Source organism: Bos javanicus, chromosome 14, assembly GCF_032452875.1.
Source record: "Bos javanicus breed banteng chromosome 14, ARS-OSU_banteng_1.0, whole genome shotgun sequence".
In the NCBI taxonomy this organism is placed as follows: domain Eukaryota; kingdom Metazoa; phylum Chordata; class Mammalia; order Artiodactyla; family Bovidae; genus Bos; species Bos javanicus.
The window spans coordinates 32286376-32308703 of record NC_083881.1 but is presented as its reverse complement, the minus strand read 5'-3'; the positions used below and the strand labels follow the sequence as shown (position 1 = coordinate 32308703).

At 41.9% G+C, this 22328-nt stretch overlaps 1 protein-coding gene across 2 annotated transcripts in view; it reads right to left on the bottom strand.

The window, feature by feature from the left end:
* PREX2 (phosphatidylinositol-3,4,5-trisphosphate dependent Rac exchange factor 2) overlaps nucleotides 1–22328 on the bottom strand; it is a 301596-nt gene that overhangs the window by 124018 nt on the left and 155250 nt on the right. For both annotated transcript variants that reach the window (XM_061438929.1, XM_061438928.1), the window contains exons 23-25: nucleotides 20351–20512; nucleotides 4385–4604; nucleotides 3630–3837 (exon numbers count right to left, since the gene is read on the bottom strand). In XM_061438929.1, coding sequence (XP_061294913.1) covers nucleotides 3630–3837; nucleotides 4385–4604; nucleotides 20351–20512 — 590 coding nt within the window. The remainder of the gene's footprint in view (nucleotides 1–3629; nucleotides 3838–4384; nucleotides 4605–20350; nucleotides 20513–22328) is intronic.

Genomic DNA, 22328 nt, shown 5'->3' with positions numbered 1-22328 from the left:
TAGTAACTATCAAAATGTAATTTTAGGATCTCCCTTGTGGTCCTGTGGTTAAGAATCCACCTGCCAATGCAGAGGACACAGGTTTGATCCCTGGTCTGGGAAGATTCCACTTGTGGCAGAACAGCTGAGCCTGTGCCCTAGAGTCTGTGCTCCACGATAAGAGAGTAACCCCTGCTCACTTGCCACAACTAGAGAAAGCCTGCACACACAGCAATGAAGACAGAGCACAGCCAAAAATAAATAATTAAAAAAAATTTTTAATAAATTAAGAGATAATCTTAGAAATATGATGCATCTAATATAGTGGTTTTCATCTCTAAATTTCAAAGATGTGTAAAGCAAGAGAAAGTGTCAGTTAAAATTTCATTAGTCTAATTACAACAGAGCCTTAGAGTAAGTTTTAAATATTTTAAGTCAAATGTGAATTATCCATGGAAGTAGGGAAGATGTGTGTGAACTAAATAATACACATTTGATACTAATCTAAATCTGCAACTCCATAGAGAGTACAATAAAAAGAGGAAAATGGTCCTGATAGTCTTCAGATTCTACCCATTAGGATATATTCAACAATTTCAGGCTCCTAAATGATAAGCAAGCATGTCAAGCACTAGGCTGATTGCTCTTTGTATTCATTTTTATAATTTTCACCATAAATCAACACTTTGTTATTATTCACCCCATTCTGTACATGAGGAAGTGAACTTGTAAAGTCCTGTATTTCCTAGACTAGATGTGATCATAATCACACCCATGACATAGCCAATTTCCTATAGAGTTCAGGCAGTTCTCCAACCATCAAATTCTGGAATGAGAATCAGAGTTGACCTCTTTGGAAGAATATTATTCAACTCCTTCTTCTTCTCTGTTCTTAATTTTTTTAAAAATTCCAAATTACTGGCACAGAGATTTGGATAATTCCTCAGTAAACCAATAATTCAATCAGAAGAGAAAAACAGGTGTTGGTCATTCCTAGGGTTACAGACTTTTATTTTTACTCATTTAACATGTTAAAGATTCAGTATATTTTACATTTTTCCATAACATCTATCGAGTGCCTATCCACCAAATATTGTGTTCTTGTCTGTAACAGATACAAGCAATTCCCTATACACAGTTTGTACTCTTCCAATCATATTGTTCAATCGAACATTTGCACATTGAAACTCAGGGTTTTCTGGATGAAAGAATTTTATTCTCCTCTCTGGTACTAAGTTCAGTTCAGTCACTCAGTCATGCCGACTCTTTGCGATCCCATGGACTGCAGCACACCAGGCCTCCCTGTCCACCACCAACTCCCGGAGCTTACTCAAACTCATGTCCATCGAGTCAGTGATGCCATCCAACCATATCATCCTCGGTCGTCCCCTTCTCCTCCCGCCTTCAACCTTTCCCAGCATCAGGGTCTTTTCTAGTGAGTCAGTTCTTCGCATCAGGTGGCCCAAGTATTGGAGTTTCAGCTTCAACATCAGTCCTTCCAATGAATATACAGGACTGATTCCTTTAGGATAGACTGGTTGGATCTCCTTGCAGTCCAAGGGACTCTCAAGAATTTTCTCCAACACCACAGTTCAAAAGCATCAATTCTTCGGCCCTCAGCTTTCTTTATAGTCCAACTCTCACATCCATATATGACCACTGGAAAAACCATAGCTTTGACGAGATGGACCTTTGTTGGCAAAGTAATATCTCTGGCTTTTTAATATGCTGTCTAGGTTGATCATAGCTTTTCTTCCAAAGAGCAAGCATCTTTTCATTTCATGGCTGCAGTCACCATCTTCAGTGATTTTGGAGCCCCCCAAAATAAAGTCTCTCACTGTTTCTATTGTTTCCCCATCTATTTGCTATGAAGTGATTGGACCAGATGCCGTGATTTAACTTTTCTGAATTTTGAGGTTTTTTTTTTTAATGTATTTATTTTAATTGCAAGTTAATTACTTTACAACATTGTAGTGGTTTTTGCCATACGTGGACATGAGTCAGTCATGGGTGTACGTGTTTCCCTCATCTTGAGCCCCCCTCCCCACTTCCTTCCCATCCCATCCCTCAGGGTTGTCCCAGTGCACCGGCTTTGAGTGCCCTGTTTCACGCATCAAACTTGGACTGGTGATCTATTTCACATATGGTAATACACATATTTCAATGCTATTCTCTCAAATCATCCGACCCTCGCCTTCTCTCAAAGAGTCCAAAAGTCTACTCTTTATATCTGTGTTTCTTTTGCTGTCTCACATATAGGGTCATTGTTACCATCTTTCTAACTTCCATACATATGCATTAATATGCTGTATCAGTGTTTTTCTTTTTGACTTACTTTCATTCTTATAATAGGCTCCAGTTTCATCCACCTCTTTAGAACTGATTCAAATGTATTCTTTTTAATGGCTGAGTAATATTCCATTGTGTACATGTACCACAGCTTTCTTATCCATTCATCTGCTGATGGACATCTAGGCTGCTTCCATGTTCTGGCTATTATAAACAGTGCTGCAATGAACATTGGGGTACATGTGTCTCTTTCAATTCTGGTTTCCTTAGTGTGTATGCCCAGCAGTGGGATTGCTGGGTCATATGGCAGTTCTATTTCCAGTTTTTTAAGGAATCTCCACACTGTTTTCCATAGTGGCTGTACTAGTTTACGTTCCCACCAACAGTGTAAGAGGGTTCCCTTTTCTCCACACCCTCTCCAGCATTTATTGTTTGTAGACTTTTTGATAGCAGCCATTCTGACTGGTATAAGATAGTACCTCATTGTTGTTTTGATTTGCATTTCTCTAATAATGAGTGATGTTGAACATCTTTTCATGTGTTTGTTAGCCATCTGTATGTCTTCTTTGGAGAAATGTCTGTTTAATTCTTTGGCCCATTTTTTGATTGGGTCATTTATTTTTCTGGTATTGAGCTGCATGAGCTGCCTGTATATTTTTGAGGTTAATTCTTTGTCAGTTGCTTTGTTTGCTATTAAGCCAACTTTTTCACTCTCCTCTTTCACTTTCATCAAGAGGCTCTTTAGTTCTTCCTCACTTTCTGCCATAAGGGTGGTGTCATCTGCATGTCTGAGGCTATTGATATTTCTCCCAGTAATCTTAATTCCAGCTTATGCTTCATCCAGCCCTTCATTTTGTATGATGTACTCTGCATATAAGTTAAATAAGCGTGGTGACAATATGCAGCCTTGATGTCCTCCTTTACCAATTTGGAACCAGTCTGTTGTTCCATGTCCAGTTCTAACTGTTGCTTCTTGACCTGCATGCAGATTTCTCAGGAGGCAGGTAAGATGGTCTGTTATTCTCTGGTACTAAATGCTTCCTTAAAACATAGGTCAACAGAATTGACATGTTTTGATTCAATGGACATGGACTTGGGCAAACTCTGGGAAATAGTGAGGGACAGGGGGCCTGGAATGCTGCAGTTGATGGGGTCACAAAGAGTCAGACACCACTTAGCGACTTACATTGTTTGAACAACAACCACATCGTTTTTAAGGTGACGGAATGAAGAGGACCTAAAAGGTCAGCAAAAATTCCTGTATTTTCAAACACTACAAAGAATAATGGATGTTCAAGAGTCCCATTTCCTACAGCTATTTTATCAGGAACATTTAAAAAGTCAGTAAATAAAATACTTACTCATCTATTTGACAAACACACATCTCCACCTCCTTCAGTACAGTCTGAAGTTTGCCCAGAAGTTTCTGATAGATATCCTGGGTTTCTAAGTCTTCTTCTTTCAACAAATACCGGAGGCCATGTCCATCTTGCTGTCCCAGAGACAGACCTGAAGGGGCTGCCATGGTTGTGATCGTATGTTGAATGTACACCATAGGGCTTAGTTTTCCTGAGGAGTTAAAATCATTCTATAGTAACAACTATTACCTTTAGCTTACAGTAGCAATCCAGTGTAATCCATTTTAGATGCCCAACCTTACAAAAAATAAAATGCCAATCCAATGCTAAATTTAATTCAAGAATTAAAGCTTACAGGGAGTTGAGATTCAAAATTAGGATACAGTTCAATCCCACGGCCCACTCTGATGGCATGGGATGGTACTCTGCTTTTCTTGCAGCTGCTCCTCCTATATTTTTCTCATAGTCACAGGGCCATTTCAGATGAAAGATTTCACAGCAAGATGAGCTGTGCTTATCAGACATATAAGGAAGCCAAAAACAATCATTCTTTTTGAAGGAAAAGTAATACAAAATGCATAAGTCCACTTTCATCCTACAGACACTTATGCATAATTATCCAAATGACTAGAGTGAGGAATCCTTTAGTTCAGACTTTCTGACATGCCAGGAATCTATTCAATTCCAGGGATGCAGGAATAGTTATGACTGCCTAAGTTACTTGTCATAATTTGATAAAGTTTAAAAAGCTAACCTACCTTGTTCAGATTTATTTTCTTTATCATGAGAATTATGCTTCCTACTATCCAACTGAACGCCAAATGCACTCCCCAGGGATGTTGATGTTTTGGGATAAGAAACTTCCATCACATTGACATGGCAGTTGGTAGGGCAGAAGTCACTGCTGTGCAGAGGGGAGATTCTAGATTTGGCCTGTTTAAAGGTGGGCCAGGCTCTATTCTTTAGTACACGAGAAAACTGTAAATGAAAGAAGAAAGAGAAAGCAGTTAAACATGCTGTGATAATCAAACATTTCACTCCTGTTATCCACAGCAAAGTCAAAAGAAAATTACATCATGTCAACTGGAATGGGTGAAATAAATTATAAGTTGTTAGAAATTAAGCCATTACTTTAAAACCTACACATTCTTAGAAAAGCAAAGCCACAGAGGCAGCAAATGCAATGAATGCCTTTGAAACTCTGACTGCAAGGTAAGCGGTAAAAGAAATGAATTTAAGTGATCAATACCACTTAGTAGGACTCAAATCCACAGCCCCTAGCAGCTGAGAGTCAGAGAGAGAAATCGAATCAGCGTCCTAGGACACCAAGATAGGAACACAATATTTAAAGCGAGGCAAGCTGGAAGAATAGGGTAGCTGTCAGGTCAAGGGTAGAAGAAGATTGTTCCAAACACTATGAGAAAGCTGACCCAGACCTGAGTCTGTGAACAGGCTAGACAGCAAAGCTCTGTGGTGGTACCCCTGAGGCAGAACAGACTGTACCTTCCATGGTTTCTACTAATCCCTGCTGAGCCTTGGGTCAGGATCAGCCTGAAGACTGGTGTGGACTCTGCTTCTATGCCATTGAGAATAAAGCGATGCTCAAGGAATTTACACAGCTTCCTCAGATAGCCACTTAACAACTTAAAACTTTGCAATTCATCCATGGTCTAGACGTGCCATGGTTTACGTGTGTGCTGTCATTCAGTCCACTCTGAATCTTTGTGACTATATGAACTATAGTCCACCAGGCTTTTCTGTCTATAGGATTCTCCAGGCAAGAATACTGGAGTGGGTTGCCATGCCTTCCTCCAGGGGATCTTCCCAACCCAGGAATAGAACCCACATTGGCAGGTTCAATTGGCTTATGTCTCCTACATCGACAGGCAGGTTCTTCACCACTAGCACCACTGGGGAAGCCCGCCATGGTCTACACGGCCACCTACAGTCTGATCCATACCCGGGTTGTCTCTCTCAAGCTCTCTTCCCTTTGCTCCTCTGGCTTGCACTCAGTTCCTCTCCCACACTGTCTACTCTCTGGAGATCCTGGTACAAACTGTTCAATGTCACTAGAATATTCTTCCTTCATTTCCAAACTTCCTCCTATGTACTTTCAAGTTCTGTGAAATTGTCAAGAGACGTTCCTTGAGTGCCAGTCGAAGTTCAGTTTTTCTGGTGTTGGGTGTTAGGTTACAGCACTCTGTCACTCCCCCTTATAGTTATGAATAACTTTCTTATTTCCCTCTCCCTGAGCAGATGTGAACTGCACGAGGCTGATGCTGACATCTGTCTTCTGTACCACAAACAAAGCATCTCACAGAGATAGGTTATAGTTTCAGAAGCAAAGGACCGAGAGCCACCAGCTCCCTATGTTTCAGTTGCGTGTGTGTGCTTAGTCACTCAGTCGTCTCTGACTCTTTGTAACCCCACGGACAGTAGCCCATCAGGCTGCTCTGTCCATGGGGATTCTCCAGGCAAGAATGCTGAAATGGGTTGCCATTTCCTCCTCCAAAGGATCTTCCCAACCCAGGGATCAAATCCAGGTCAAACCCATTGCAGGCAGGTTCTTCACCACCTAGGCCACAGGGTATGTCATCCCCAAAACTGAAGGGCTTCCGAGGTGGTGCTAGCGGTAAACAACACACCTGTCAATGCAGGAGACATAAGAAACAAGGGTTCAATCCCTGGGTCAGGAAGATCTTCTGGAGGAGGAAATGGACTTAGCAACTTTTCTAGGTTAAATTCAAGAATAAAGATGTGACATCAAAAATCACATCTTATAAGCTCACTATTAGAATATGATCTATCTTATGTATATATTAAACTACGCTTTCAAATCATATGTCAGAAGCTACGAAGCTTAGCAAAGTGCTAGCACATAGTAGAACTCTGAATGGAACTGGACTAAAATGCAGGAATCTATTAACAAATTATTAACATATTTGATAATGATATGAAAGTGAAAGTGGAGAGTGAAAAAGTTGGCTTAAAGCTCAGCATTCAGAAAACGAAGATCATGGCATCCGGTCCCATCACTTCATGGGAAATAGATGGGGAAACAGTGGAAACAGTGTCAGACTTTATTTTTCTGGGCTCCAAAATCACTGCAGATGGTGACTGCAGCTATGAAATTAAAAGACGCTTACTCCTTGGAAGGAAAGTTATGCCCAACCTAGATAGCATATTGAAAAGCAGAGACATTACTTTGCCAACAAAGGTCCATCTAGTCAAGGCTATGGTTTTTCCTGTGGTCATGTATGGATGTGAGAGTTGGACTGTGAAGAAGGCTGAGCACCAAAGAATTGATGCTTTTGAACTGTGGTGTTGGAGAAGACTCTTGAGAGGCCCTTGGACTGCAAGGGGATCCAACCTGTCCATTCTGAAGGAGATCAGCCCTGGCATTTCTTTGGAAGGAATGATGCTAAAGCTGAAACTCCAGTACTTTGGCCACCTCATGCAAAGAGTTGACTCATTGGAAAAGACTCTGATGCTGGGAGGGATTGGGGGCAGGAGGAGAAGGGGACGACAGAGGATGAGATGGCTGGATGGCATCACTGATTCAATGGACGTGAGTCTGAGTGAACTCCGGGAGTTTGTGATGGACAGGGAGGCGTGGCATGCTGTGATTCATGGGGTCGCAAAGAGTCAGACACGACTGAGCGACTGAACTGAACTGAACTGATATAGTGAAAAATGGGACTTCCCTGGTAACTCAGCTGGTGAAGAATCCCCCCACAATGCAGGAGTCCCTGGTTCAATTCCTGGGTCGGGAAGGTCCCCTGGAGAATGGATAGGCTACCTACTCCAGTATTCTTGAGCTTCCCTGGTGGCTCAGATGGTAAAGAATCCGTCTGCAATGCAGGAGACCTGGGTTCAATCCCTTGGTTGGGAAGAACCCCTGGAAGAGGGCAAGGCAACCCACTCCAGTCTTCTTGACTGGAGAATTCCATGGACAGAGGAGCCTGGGTACAGTCCATGGGGTCACAAAGAGTTGGACATGACTGAGCGACTAAGGACAGCACAGTATAGTGAAAATAGTCTAAACACTGAAAGACAGAAAGGCATTTAGAGAATTCTTGATCTGTTTTTAAAAATATTTATTTATTTATTTGGCTGTGCTGGGTCTGTTAGCTGCAGCATGTGGAATCTTTAGTTGAGGCATGCAGTACCTATTATTTTTTTTTTTTTTTAAGTTGTGGCACACGAACTCTAAGTTGTGGCAGGTGGGTTCTAGTTCCCTGACCAGGGATTGAACCTGGGCCCCCTGTATTGGGAGCATGGAGTTTCAGCTACTGGACTACCAAGGAAGTCCTAAGAATTAATCAATCTATTAATCTCTGAAGGCTTTGCTGGTGGCTCAGACGGTAAAGTGTCTGCCTGCAGTGTGGGAGACCTGGGTTCAATCCCTGGGTTGGGAAGATCCCCTGGAGAAGGAAATGGCAACCCACTCCTGTACTCTTGCCTGGAAAATTCCATGGACTGAGAGGCTCCTCAGAGCCTGGTAGGCTGCAGTCCATGGGGTCACTAGGAGTTGGACACGACTGAGCGACTTCACTTTCACTTTTCACTTTCATGCATTGGAGGAGGAAATGGCAACCCACTCCAGTGTTCTTGCCTAGAGAATCCCAGGGACTGCGGGGCCTGGTGGGCTGCCGTCTATGGGGTCACACAGAGTCGAACACGACTGAAGCGACTTAGCAGCAGCAGCAGCAGGGCTTCTATGACAAGCCTTCTCTAAGGAGAGATAAGAAAGCCTTCCTCAGCAATCAGTGCAAAGAAATAGAGGAAAACAACAGAATGGGAAAGACTAGAGATCTCTTCAGGAAAATTAGAGATACCAAGGGAACATTTCATGCAAAGATGGGCTTGATAAAGGACAGAAATGGTATGGACCTAACAGAAGCAGAAGATATTAAGAAGACGTGGTAAGAATACACAGAAGAACTGTACAAAAAAGATCTTCATGACCAAGATCATCACGATGGTATGATCACTCACCTAGAGCCAGACATCCTGAAATGCGAAGTCAAGTGGGTCTTAGAAAGCATCATACGAACAAAGCTAGTGGAGGTGATGGAATTCCAGTTGAGCTATTTCAAATCCTAAAAAATGATGCTGTGAAAGTGCTGCACTCAATATGCCAGCAAATTTGGGAAACTCAGCAGTGGCCACAGGACTGGAAAAGGTCAGTTTACATTCCAATCCCAAAGAAAGGCAATGCCAAAGAATGCTCAAAATACTGCACAATTACATTCATCTCACATGCTAGTAAAGTAATGCTCAAAATTCTCCAAGCCAGGCTTCAGCAACACATGAACTGTGAACTTCCAGATGTTCAAGCTGGTTTTAGAAAAGGCAGAGGAACCAGAGATCAAATTGCCAACATCTGATGGATCATGGAAAAAGCAAGAGAGTTCCAGAAAAACAGCTATTTCTGCTTTATTGACTATGCCAAAACCTTTGATTGTGTGGATCACAATAAACTGTGGAAAATTCTGAAAGAGATGGGAATACCAGAACACCTGACCTGCCTCTTGAGAAACCTATATGCAGGTCAGGAAGCAACAGTTAGAACTGGACATGGAACAACAGACTGATTCCAAATAGGAAAAGGAGTACGTGAAGGCTGTATATTGTCACCCTGCTTATTTAACTTATATGCAGAGTACATCATGAGAAATGCTGGGCTGGAAGAAGCACAAGCTGGAATCAAGATTGCCAGGAGAAATATCAATAACCTCAGATATGCAGATGACACCACCCTTATGGCAGAAAGTGAAGAGGAACTAAAAAGCCTCTTGATGAAAGTGAAAGAGGAGAGTGAAAAAGTTGGCTTAAAGCTCAGCATTCAGAAAACTAAAATCATGGCATCTGGTCCCATCACTTCATGGGAAATAGATGGGGAAACAGTGGAAACAGTGTCAGACTTTATTTTTTGGGGCTTCAAAATCACTGCAGATGGTGACTACAGCCATGAAATTAAAAGACGTTTACTCCTTGGAAGGAAAGTTATGACCAACCTAGATAGCATATTCAAAAGCAGAGACATTACCTTGCAAACAAAGGTCTGTCTAGTCAAGGCTATGGTTTTTCCAGTGGTCATGTATGGATGTGAGAGTTGGACTGTGAAGAAAGCTGAGCACCAAAGAATTGATGCTTTTGAACTGTGATGTTGGAGAAGACTCTTGAGAGTCCCTTGGACTGCAAGGAGATCCAACCAGTCCATTTTAAAAGAGATCAGTCCTGGGTGTTCATTGGAAGGACTGATGCTAAAGCTGAAACTCCAATACTTTGGCCACCTCATGTGAAGAGTTGACTCACTGGAAAAGACCCTGATCCTGGGAGGGATTGGGGGCAGGAGGAGAAGGGGATGACAGAGGATGAGATGGCTGGATGGCATCACTGACTCAATGGACGTGAGTCTGAGTGAACTCTGGGAGTTGGTGATGGATAGGGAAGCCTGGCATGCTGCAATTCACAGGGTCACAAATAGTCAGACATGACTGATCGACTGAGCTAAACTGACTGAGGGTTTCTCAGGTGGCGCTAGCAATAAAGAACCTGCCTGCCAGTGAAGGCAGATGTAAGACACACGGCTTCGATCCCTGTGTCAGGAAGATCCCCTGGAGGGGAGCATGGCAACCCACCTCAGTCTTCTTGCCTGGAGAATCCTATAGACAGAGGAGACTCGCCAGCTATGGTTCATAGGGTTGCAAAGAGTTGGACACGGCTGAAGTGACTTCATGCATGCAAATCTCTAGTCAATAGAGATCTATTACTCTCTCTTTATTACTAAAGAAACTGTGACTTATCTCGGAAAGACACAGAATTTAAGGCCAGATGCAAACTTTCACTCAAAAGTTCTTTCCCACTGGAGTCGCAGGATAAATACCTTAGATCAGGCTGCCAAGGCACACACAAAAGCATGGAGATCAATTTCATTATGTCACAGCATCCACTGTAATAGGCAGTTAGCCTTCTCTCTCCTTCTTTCATTTTAATCATTCATTCACACAAAAACACAAAGAGAAGCATCTATGCATGATCCTGGGTTGTGCTAGAGATACAACTCCTGCCCCTACAGATAGTATTTTTGTGTAAACAGGAACTATCTCTTGAAAGCTCATTAAATATATGGAAGAAGTATTCCCATTGCCAAAAATAAGCCCAATTATGGAATTATTTGGAAATAGGAAAGGGAATCCAGAATTTTTAAAAATTCTCAGGCCAATACAGACTGAGCGGTGTTCCTCCAAACAGCGCATAGTTTTGCGTCTGGATCCATCGCCCACACTTCCTGCCCCATGGGGATTAAACCCCAGCTTAGGGTTCACTTGGGTCCCCAGCAACGTCTGAACATCTGTGGACTGTACCACTGGCCAAAAACTCAAATCTGATGGCAGCAGCCTGGCAATGGAAACTAAAATATCAACCTGTTTCTATTTTTAAAACCTAAAATTTTGAGTCAAAACAATAAGAGAAAGCCAGCCTCTTTGAGATTTTAGTTTCTAAGGATACATTTTATTTTATAGAAAGAGGGCTGTTTGAAGCTTTTATTTTAGAGAAAAATGGGTTGCTTATAATAGTTTGGGCTTCCCTGGTGGCTCAGTGATAAAGACTTTTCCTGCCAATGTAGGAGATGTGGGTTCAATCCCTGGGTTGGGAAGATCCCCTGGAGAAGGAAATGGCAACCCACTCCATTATTCTTGCCTGGGAAATCCCATGGACAGAGGAGCCTGGCAGACTGCAATCCATGTGGTCAGTAAGAGTCAGACATGAATTAGCAACTAAACAACAAATAACAACAGTTTAAAAGTAAATATGTAGAAATTACAAATACATATTCACAAATGCTACAGTTTCTGTTGACACACATTTGATATACAGATGGAATTTACTTTCCATGACAGACTATTACCTTAGGTATCAACATTTTATTCAAACTGAAAAGATTTTTGAAATGTTTTCTTGTTAAGCTTGTTTCTCTACTTCATTAGAAAGATACCAACCTAGAGCCAGACATCCTGGAATGTGAAGTCAAGTGGGCCTTAGGAAGCATCACTACGAACAAAGCTAGTGGAGGTGACGGAATTCCAGTTGAGCTATTTCGAATCCCAAAAGATGATGCTGTGAAAGTGATGCACTCAATATGTCAGCAAATTTGGAAAACTCAGCAGTGGCCACAGGACTGGAAAAGGTCAGTTTACATTCCAATCCCAAAGAAAGGCAATGCCAAAGAATGATCAAACTACAGCACAATTGCACTCATCTCACTCGCTAGTAAAGTAATGCTCAAAATTCTCCAAGCCAGGCTTCAGCAATACGTGAACTGTGAACTTCCAGATGTTCAAGCTGGTTTTAGAAAAGGCAGAGGAACCAGAGATCAAATTGCCAACATTCACTGGATCATCGAAAAAGCAAGAGAGTTCCAGAAAAACATCTATTTCTGCTTTATTGACTGTGCCAAAGCCTGTGACTGTCTCGATCACAATAAACTGTGGAAAATTCTGAAAGAGATGGGAATACCAGACCACCTGACCTGCCTCTTGAGAAATCTGTATGCAGGTCAGGAAGCAACAGTTAGAACTGGACATGGAACAACAGACTGGTTCCAACTAGGAAAAGGAGTACGTCAAGGCTGTATATTGTCACCCTGCTTATTTAACTTGTATGCAGAGCACATCATGAGAAACACTGGACTGGAAGAAGCACAAGCTGGAATCAAGATTGCTGGGAGAAATATCAATAACCTCAGATATGCAGATGACACCACCCTTATGGCAGAAAGTGAAGAACTAAAGAGCCTCTTGATGAAGGTGAAAGAGGAGAGTGAAAAAGTTGGCTTAAAGCTCAGCATTCAGAAAACTAAGATCATGGCATCTGGTCCCATCACTTCATGGGAAATAGATGGGGTAACAGTGGAAACAGTGTCAGACTTTATTTTTGGGGGCTCCAAAATCACTGAAGATGGTTATTGCAGCCATGAAATTCAGATGCTTACTCCTTGGAAGGAAAGTTATGACCAAACTAGACAACATATTAAAAAGCAGAGACATTACTTTGTCAACAAAGGTCCGTCTAGTCAAGGCTATGGTTTTTCCAGTGGTCATGTATAGATGTGAGTGTTGGACTATAAAGTAAACTGAGCACCGAAGAATTGATGCTTTTGAACTGTGGTGTTGGAGAAGACACTTGAGAGTCCCTTGGACTGCAAGAAGATCCAACCAGTCCATCCTTAAGGAGATCAGTCTTGAGTGTTCATTGGAAGGACTGATGTTGAAGCTGAAACTCCAATACTTTGGTCACCTGGTGCGAAGAGCTGACTCATTAGAAAAGACCCTGATGCTGGGAAAGATTGAGTGCAGGAGGAGAAGGGGACAAGAAAGGATGAGATGGTCAGATAGTATCACCGACTCAATGGACATGAGTTTGAGTGGACTCTGGGAGTTGGTGATGGACAGGGAGGCCTGGCGTGCTGCAGTTCATGGGGTCGCACAGAGTCAGACATGACTGAGCGACTGAACTGAACTGAATGATTCTAAGTAGATTTATGGTCAAGAAGTGATGAAGAAGGGATTGCTTTTAAAGCACTGAAGTCCTAGTTCCTAAATGAAAAATAAAAATAAGTGAGAGAGTACTCCATAGGACTGATACCTAGTTGGCTGCCTGCCAAATATGTGACGCAAAGTCAATTCTTAATCTCCCTGAGGAAAAAAGCAGGATGATAAGAGTATTCGGTACACATGGCTACTTCGAGGCTCAAATAGCAATAATGTACATACAAGAGCTTTCAAACTTCAACAACATTCTTTTTATCATTTGAAATCACTGCCCAGTAGCCTGTCCACTTCTGCTTTAAAAGGTTCCCAAGCACCCAGTTACTCCTGAGGAAATGGGAGATGCTTCTCATATGCCAGGATGTTTTTGAGAATCACCCACTTGGGGGGAAACCCCTATACTTTCTGCTTCTGATCCCCTATAACATACACCCCTCATCAATTCAGTTAACTCACTAAGTTGCATCAGACTCTTTGTGACCCATGGATTGTAGCCCACCAGGCTGCTCTGTCCATGGAATTTCCCAGGCAAGAATACTAGAAGAGTGAGTTGCCATTTCCTTCTCCAGGGGATCTTCCTGACCTTTGGATCAGGAAGGCCTCCTGCACTGCAGGCAGATTCTTTACTAACAGAGCCACCAGGGAAGCCCATCTTTACCATCTGAGCCAGCAGGAAAGCCCCATATACACCTCTCATTTTGTCTCAAACCAGGCTGTTAGAAACCAAAAATAACACCTTCTTTAATTGTTTATGTCATAAACAATTCAGCACATAGCTTGAACTGATCTTTTCTCTCCATCCCCAAGGCTTCTTCGAGTCCAAATCACCATCAATATGGACATCTTACAAACAAATCTGATGATTATGTCACTTTGAAACATCACTGGAAAAATCAGATTTTGTCAGGTTTCCTTTTTAATTGCATCCAACTCAAATCCTCCTTTCTGGCCCAGGCAGTCTGTCAACTCTTCCTCAATAAGATCAGTCTCATTTCTAAGTCTTTGCCTTTGCTTATGATATCTCTCTTTACTTGAGAATGAAGTAAAGAGAGATATCAAATCAATCTGACACATCTTTCCAACTGACAGCAGCTAGCATCTGCTGACTACTCAATCCAAGAGGATTTCTCCTCCTCTGAAACGCTATTGCCCTTGCAGTTCCCTGGTGGCTCCACAATAAAGCATCTGCCTGCAATGCAGGAGAGACAGGAGACAGGGGTTCTATCCCTGGGTCAGGAAGATGCCCTGGAGGACAAAATGGCAACCCACTCCAGTATTCTTGCCAGGAAAATTCCATGGACAGAGGAGCCTCATGGGCTACGTCCATGGGGTCGAAAAGAGTGGGACACAACTAAGCAATTGAGCATGTACTCATTTGCAGTCAGAACCATGCTGTTTAGCACAGTAACAACTGCTGCTAAGTCGCTTCAGTCGTATCCGACTCTGTGCGACCCCATAGACGGCAGCCCACCAGGCTCTCCGTCCCTGGGATTCTCCAGGCAAGAACACTGGAGTGGGTTGCCATTTCCTTCTCCAATGCATGAAAGTGAAAAGTGAAAGTGAAGTCGCTCAGTCGTGTCCGACTCCTAGGGACTCCATGGACTGCAGCCTACCAGGCCCCTCTGTCCATGGGATTTTCCAGGCAAGAGTACTGGAGTGAGTTGCCATTGCCTTGGTAAACAAACAATAAGTTTTAGAATAAAAGGGAACAAGGTTCAAATTCCACTGCTGTTCCCAGCTGCATGCCTTTGGGCAAGTTAGCGGACCACTCTGAACTTGAGTCACTTCATCAAAGAAATGTGTCTCATAACACTGTGTTGGTAAGATTACACAACACAGGCAAACTGTAAAATATGGTTTGTTGTTTAGTTGCTAAGTCGTGTCTGACTCTTTTGGAACTCCATGGACTATAGTCCGCCAGGCTCCGCTGTCCATGGGATTTTCCAGGCAAGAATACTGGAGTGGGTTGCCATTTCCTTCTCTAGGGGATCTTCCCAACCCAGGGATCGAACCCGTGTCTCCTGCGTCTTCTGCATTGGCAGGTAGATTCTTTACCACTGACCCACCCAGGAAATCCAAAATATGGTACACAATGCCTGATATCAACTGTTATAAACTGCAGTGCTCTCCATAACTGCAGGAAGAGCAGGGTGGTGAGTGCCAGCATATTCAATCATTATGGCAACACCTCCAAGGAAGCTAATGAGTATTATTATTGCTTCATGTATTTTGACCTTTCTTCTCAAGTGGACAGTAAGCGGGAGAGGGAAGTCTTCTTCAAATAACTGACTTAAGGTCCCATTGCCTACACAAAGGGTACACATTTAGTAAGTAATTTTCTAGTCTTCCTGTTCCATATTGCAACAAACTTGCTTTTGTGGACTTCAGTTTTTTGACCTCTGATATTTCATTAAGGAATGCATTAAACATATCTGCCACATAAAATGGATGTCTGCTTCTTTTGCAGGGCTATGTTTAAGGGCACTGCCCTGACATTCCTGTTGTTGCCTCTGAAACTCCGGGTGAGAGATTTCATTTAGAACTCCATCCAAGGAAAGTTCTGCCTCTCTTAAGAAATTATGTATATACTACAGAGATGCTGATAGATATGTGACAGTGTTCCTTTTTAATTTTAGCCATCAGGAAGCTGAAGGCCAAACAGAATATGCCACTTGAGTAGGTAGAGTCTTAGGACCTACTTACCTATAGCCCTTTATTCTCTGATAATCTAGATCATCTCTCTCTGTCTCTCTTTTTTTTTCCAATGAATATCATCTTTTAAAAAAAATTTTTTTTTTGAAATAAAAAATTTTTATACCATCTCTTCTAATAATTTTTTTAAGATTATCTTTTTTGATGTGGACCACTTTTAAAGTCTTTATTGAATTTGCTACAGCGTTGCATCTGTTTTATGGGAAGATTTTTGTTATTTGTCTTTTTGTTCCTGAGACATGTGGGACCTTAGATCCCCAATCAAGGATCAAACTCGCACCCCCTGCATTGGATGGTGAAGTCTTAACCACCGGACCACCAGGGAAGTCCCTCTAACATAGCTTTATCTCTAAATTTACCTGTTCATTTTCCTTCGATATTCATTCTCTCCTTCTTTCTCTGAGAAATAAAGTTCCTTAAGCTTTAGTTTGGCACATGCGTGCTAAGTCACTTCAGTCATGTCTGACTCTTTGCGATCCTATGGACTGTAGCCTGTCAGGCTCCTCTGTCCCATGGGATTCTGCAGGCAAGAATGCTGGAAGTGGGTTGCCATGAACTCCTCCAGGGGATCCTTCTGATCCAGGGACTGAACCCGAGTCTTCTGTATCGCTGAGCCACCGAGGAAGCCCCTACTTTGGCACATGGATGCCCAGTTTGAGACTACATGTCCCAGCCTCCTTTGCACTAAAATCTGCTGCTGCTGCTGCTAAGTCGCTTCAGTCATGTCCGACTCTGTGCGACCCCATAGATGGCAGCCCATCAGGCTCCACCGTCCCTGGGATTCTCCAGGCAAGAACACTGGAGTGGGTTGCCATTTCCTTCTCCAATGCATGAAAGTAAAAAGTGAAAGTGAAGTCACTCAGTCCTGTCCGACTCTAACAAGATGTAAATAGGGATGGTGTGTACAACTTCTGGGTCCTGCCCTCAAAAGGAAGCAATTCACTCTCTGCTTTCTCTTTCCCCGTTTAAGGGGAATTCATTTATACATGATGGTGGTGAGCCAACTTTGGCTTTGTGGAAGAGGGCAATATCCTAGAGGAGAAAACAAAAATATAGGAGGATCCGCAGAAGATCATCAAGCCCCAGCACACTGGACCCCTATCCGTTGGGCTTTCACAAGAGTGAGAAATAAACTTTCTGCTTTAAGTCTGTGTTGTCTTGGCCCTTCTTAAAGCAGCTGAATCAATACCCTATGTAATGTGCCCTCATCCTAATGTTTTGCTTTTACTTAGATAGTTTACCTTCCCCTATGTATATTTCTTTAAGCTACTTCTACTGCTTTTGTTGTTTGAATGAATGGAGAGAAAATAGGAAGAAATTGAAAACGAGGTAGAAAAACGAGACACAGAACCGTGACAAGTTTGATAACCAGAATCTGCCTGAACCCTACCATACTTTATACAGATCTATCTCTGAAGTAGAATGACTCTCTTTTCAAAATGTGTTCAAAAGGGAACTACTAATTTGCATTTGTTTAGAGCTTTTAAATTTAACTTCAAAGAACTGTCACATCTCAAAGGGACAGGAGAAGTAAAAAGAAAATCTTCTGTTCTTCGGCTTCCGCAAGGCTTATTCGTGGAATCGTTCTCAAACTCAAAGGGGTCAACAGCAGTCATGGAAAGAGGGTGAACAGATATGACAGTTATACAGTGATCTTGAATATCACTTTTTCTTCATAAAATTATGACATCTATATATATTCAACTTAACAAGCCAAACAGTATGCTGCTAAGTCGCTTCAGTCGTGTCCGACTCTGTGCGACCCCACAGACGGCAGCCCACCAGGCTCCCCTGTCCCTGGGATTCTCCAGGCAAGAACACTGGAGTGGGTTGCCATTTCCTTCTCCAATGCATGAAAGTGAAAAGTGAAAGTGAAGGCGCTCAGTCGTACCCGACCCTCAGCGACCCCATGGACTGCAGCCTTCCAGGCTCCTCCATCCAGCCAAACAGTATAGGAAGGCCTTAAAGAAAAACACAGCGAGTCCTCTTTTCTTTCTCCTACCTGAGGTAACCAAGATTGAAATTCCTTGGGTATTCTTTCATGCATTTGCCTATTTTTAAATGGATGTATCTGGACACAAAAGGGCTTATCTTTTATTTACCATATCAAGCATAGTCAGTTAAGTCATATTCACATACACTGGGATAGATAATATTTCCTAGTATGACCATCAAATTTTAAGCAACTAGTCTCTCTCTCACTCTTTTTTTTTTTTTTTTTTTTAGCTTAAAGAACAGAGATGTATTCAGTCACACTTCCGCAGGCAAGAACTTCAAGATCAAGGGAAAAGTGAAAGTGAAGTTGCTCAGTCATGTCGGACTCTTTGTGACCCCATGGACTGTATAAGCCTACCAGGCTCCTCTGTCCACGGGATTTTCCAGGCAATAGTACTGGAGTGTATTGCCATTTCCTTCTCCAGGGGATCTTCCCCACCCAGGGATCGAACCCAGGTCTCCCACATTGTAGAAAGACGCTTTACCGTCTGAGCCACCAGGGAATTTGGCTAATTCACTTTCTGGTGAGGAGACTCTTCCTTTTAGGTCATTCATTGGCTATTAAACTCCCCCACACACATGTGCAAACAAAATATCCATGCAACCAGCCTCACTTTGAAGAAAATAATTTAATTAGCTATCTTCCCATTGATACGAATAGAAAAAAAATTAAAATATATTAAAAAATATGTTTTGGAGATGCATTTTTATTTACTCTGTCTATAAAATATATTGTCAAATTCGCTAAATGTTCTCTGTCTCCTCTGTCTTCACCAGAGTCTATGCCACCACCATCACTCACCTGGACACACCTCTCTAGATTGCAAGATTGCACCTTGCAATCTATTCCTACAGGGAAGCCAGCTCTTTTTTTTTGGATGTGATGTAGACTATCTTTATTAAGTCTGTTACAATATTGTTTCTGCTTTATGTTTTGGTTTTTGGGTGACGAGGCATGTGGGGTCTCAGCTCCCTGACCAGGGATTGGATCCACACCCCTGCACTGGCAGGCAAAGTGTTGACTACTGCACCGCCACAGAAGTTCCCAGCATGACCTTTTAAAACCTACGTTAAATGAAGCCACCATTATATCTAAAAACTTCCAACTTCTCCTTGATGTAAGAAGAAAACCCAAAGTCCTGAAAGGTACAGAGTTTCACAGCATCTCATGCTGGTCCCTGCTGAAGTCTCCACCCTTAGGACTAATCTCTTTCCACCTGACACCCTGGCCTTCTTTCTGCTTTGAGGCCTAACGGACTGATGCTGAAGCTCCAATACTTTGGCCACCTGATGCCAACGGCTGACTCATTGGAAAAACCTTTAATTCTGGGAAAGACTGAAGGCAGAATGAGAAGAGGGCAACAGAGGATGAAATGGTTGGGTGGCGTCACCGATTCAATGGACATGAACATAGGTGGATCTCGGGAGATGGTGAGGGACAGGGAGGCCTGGTATGCTGCAGTCCGTGGGGTCATGAAGAGCTGGACACGACTGGGCAACTGAACACCACCACCAGCTGTTCTGTCTACCTGGAGGCTTCTTCCTCCCTTTTGGAGAAAGAGCTCTACTTGTCGTTTAAATACAAGCTTTCCTAAGGATGCTTTCTCTAGTACCCAGTTCAGAGTTCCCACACTGGTACTTCCCACCATGGTTGTCCTCATAATTCTCGTCAATAGTTTATTTTCCCCTTTGTAGACATGTTGTTGCTGTCTCCCCCACTCAAATGGAAACATCATGAGGGAAGAATCTTTGCTGCCATATTCCTGGAACCAAGAACAGCTTCACACATAAAAGGTGCTCAATTAATACGCTCAATTAATGAAGGAAACAGCCTGTGTTCCAAATACTTTCTGATTGAGGACCCTGTTCCCTCTATTGAGAGAACAGGGAAAGAACAACTACTGTATCATTTTAAAATGTGACTTCAGGATTAGGTGGTTTGGATTAACATCCCAACTCTATACTTGCCAGTAAGAAATTTAATTCTTTGCATGAATGCAGGCATGCATGCTCAGTTGTGTCTGACTTTGTGAAACCACAGCCCGTAGCCCGCCAAGCTCCTCTGTCCATGGAATTTTCAGGCAAGAATCCTGGAGTGGGTTGCCATTTCCTCCTCCAGGGGATCTTCCCAACCCAGGGATTGAACTCACATCTCCTGCTTCTCTTGCACTGGCTGGTGGATTCTTTACCACTGTGCCACCTGGGAATCCCAATTTAATTGTCTAGGTCTCGGTTATTATATTGGAAAACATGAAATAATGACTTAGCTTGCAAAGATCAAATGAGGTAAAGGATATAAAGGCATTTGAAAAACTCTAAAATGCTTTATAAATCTTATCATTATTTCAATAAACTGGTACATAAATAAGGAATAAAACATCAAACACTGAATTAAATTTGACATTACAATAATAATTTAAATAATAATCACGTGTGAAATACACAGAGCCTTTACTTTACCTTTTTATAACTGGATATTCTCTGACATATGCGCTCAATTTTTTCACTACAAATGGCACTGAATTTACTTTGAAGGTCAGTAGGTATCACTTCATTCAGAGAGCTAAGGCTGGTGCAGTTTTGTACGAAATGATCATCGCTTTTAGCCAGGGCTTCAAGAATCTGTAGACACACACACACACACATAAAACAGAAGAAGAAAATAAAAGCTTCAAAATCAGCCAAATAAAATGTTCACAATTCCACAACATAGGGTGTTTTTTCCCCGAGTGCTTCTTTTAGCTGCCTGGGATTTCTGTGTTCAATAAACCCTGGCAGCGAAGTGATGGACTTGTGTGTCTGGCATCTCCCGTTTTCCCTTCTGCTGGCTACAAAAGGCTGCCTGAGGGAGGTGAGGGGACTTCAAAGACGCCCTGCTGAATAAATCGGTACACTCTGATGTGGGAACACACTGCCCATATTTTAGTCAGAGTTATTCAGAACATTTTTTTTTTCCTCCACTTGGTAGTGGAACAACAAAAACTAAGGAAAACCATATCCTTTCTTGCTACAGAGCCTGATACAGAGAGTGCGTTTATCATAAACAAATGTTCAAAGAAGGATGGAATAAATGAGACTTTCTCTTGCCAAAGTTAAAAAACAACATTGCTTCTAGTGTCTGAACTCTGTCTGATGAAAGCAGCAGATAAAACCATTCATGTGATGTGCTCAATTAGTAAATCTTTTGGCTATCTGAATTGATTATAAGGCAGCATGTGTGTGTGTACATCATGAATCACTGAGAATTTCCAATGAACAGAGAATTAATTATGTGTATTATTATATATGGGCTTCCCAGGTGGTACTAGTGGTAAAGAACCCGCCTGCCAATGCAGGAGACATAATAGATGCAGGCTCAATCCCTGGGTTGGAAATATCCCCTGGAGGAGGGCATGGCAACCCACTCCAGTATTCTTGTCTGGAGAATTCCACGGACAGAGGAGCCTGGTGGGCTATGGTCCACAGGGTCACAAAGAGTTGGACACGACTGAAGCAACTGAGCACGAACATTATGTATATGTAGCATTTATGATTGTTCAAAGATCACAATGACTGATTGCAACTTTGCATCAGATTTTTATAATATAGTGTGAGATAGACAATGTATTAGATGTTTATTTGAGCTCCCTCACCACTTCCATTTCCCTGTCTTGCACAATATGGAGTGTGAGTTTTTGGTTTAATAACTAGTCTAGAAATCAGAGCTCACTTTATCATTAGCAGTGTGGTCTTGGTTAAATTTCTTAATTTCTTTGACTTTCTTCATGTGTAAAATAGAAATATATACAGTATTAAGTTGTATAGTTGTCATATATAAAATAAACCACGTAATTTTGTAAATTTCAAAGAGTTAGAAAATGAGATAAAATAATTACAATAAACTGGTCTCAAAGTCTTCTATAGATCTTCTCAGTAGTGTAATTTATTAATAGTTGGGAATGGGTTGAATTTTGAAACTATAGATTCTTTATCAATAGATACATATAGTGGTACAATGTCATCATAATGATGGGATAATTTTAAGAAGCTGACTTCATATTGTAAAGCAATTACCCTCCAATTAAATTTAAAAAAACAAATGAAAAAAGAAATTGACTTTCAGAATATAAAAGAAAACCATAAAATAATTATTTTTGAAATAGTGCATTTGGATTTTTCTATTATTTTCTTCCACTAAAATTTTAAAAATACCTGCTATTATTACTAGATCTGTCTCAACTATACATATTTGAAACACGAACTGAAATGAAGAAATAAAGGTGGTGAAGACACATGTTTCTTGTTGTACCTGAATCCTCCCAGGGTGATGTAAAAGTAGACGGAACACAAACATTCTGACCTGCGGAGGGTGCAATAGGAGTCTGACCAATTTACTTTGTGGAAGGATCGCAGAAAGCAAACAGGGTGACCTCCTACTTACCATGTGTTTTATCCATTT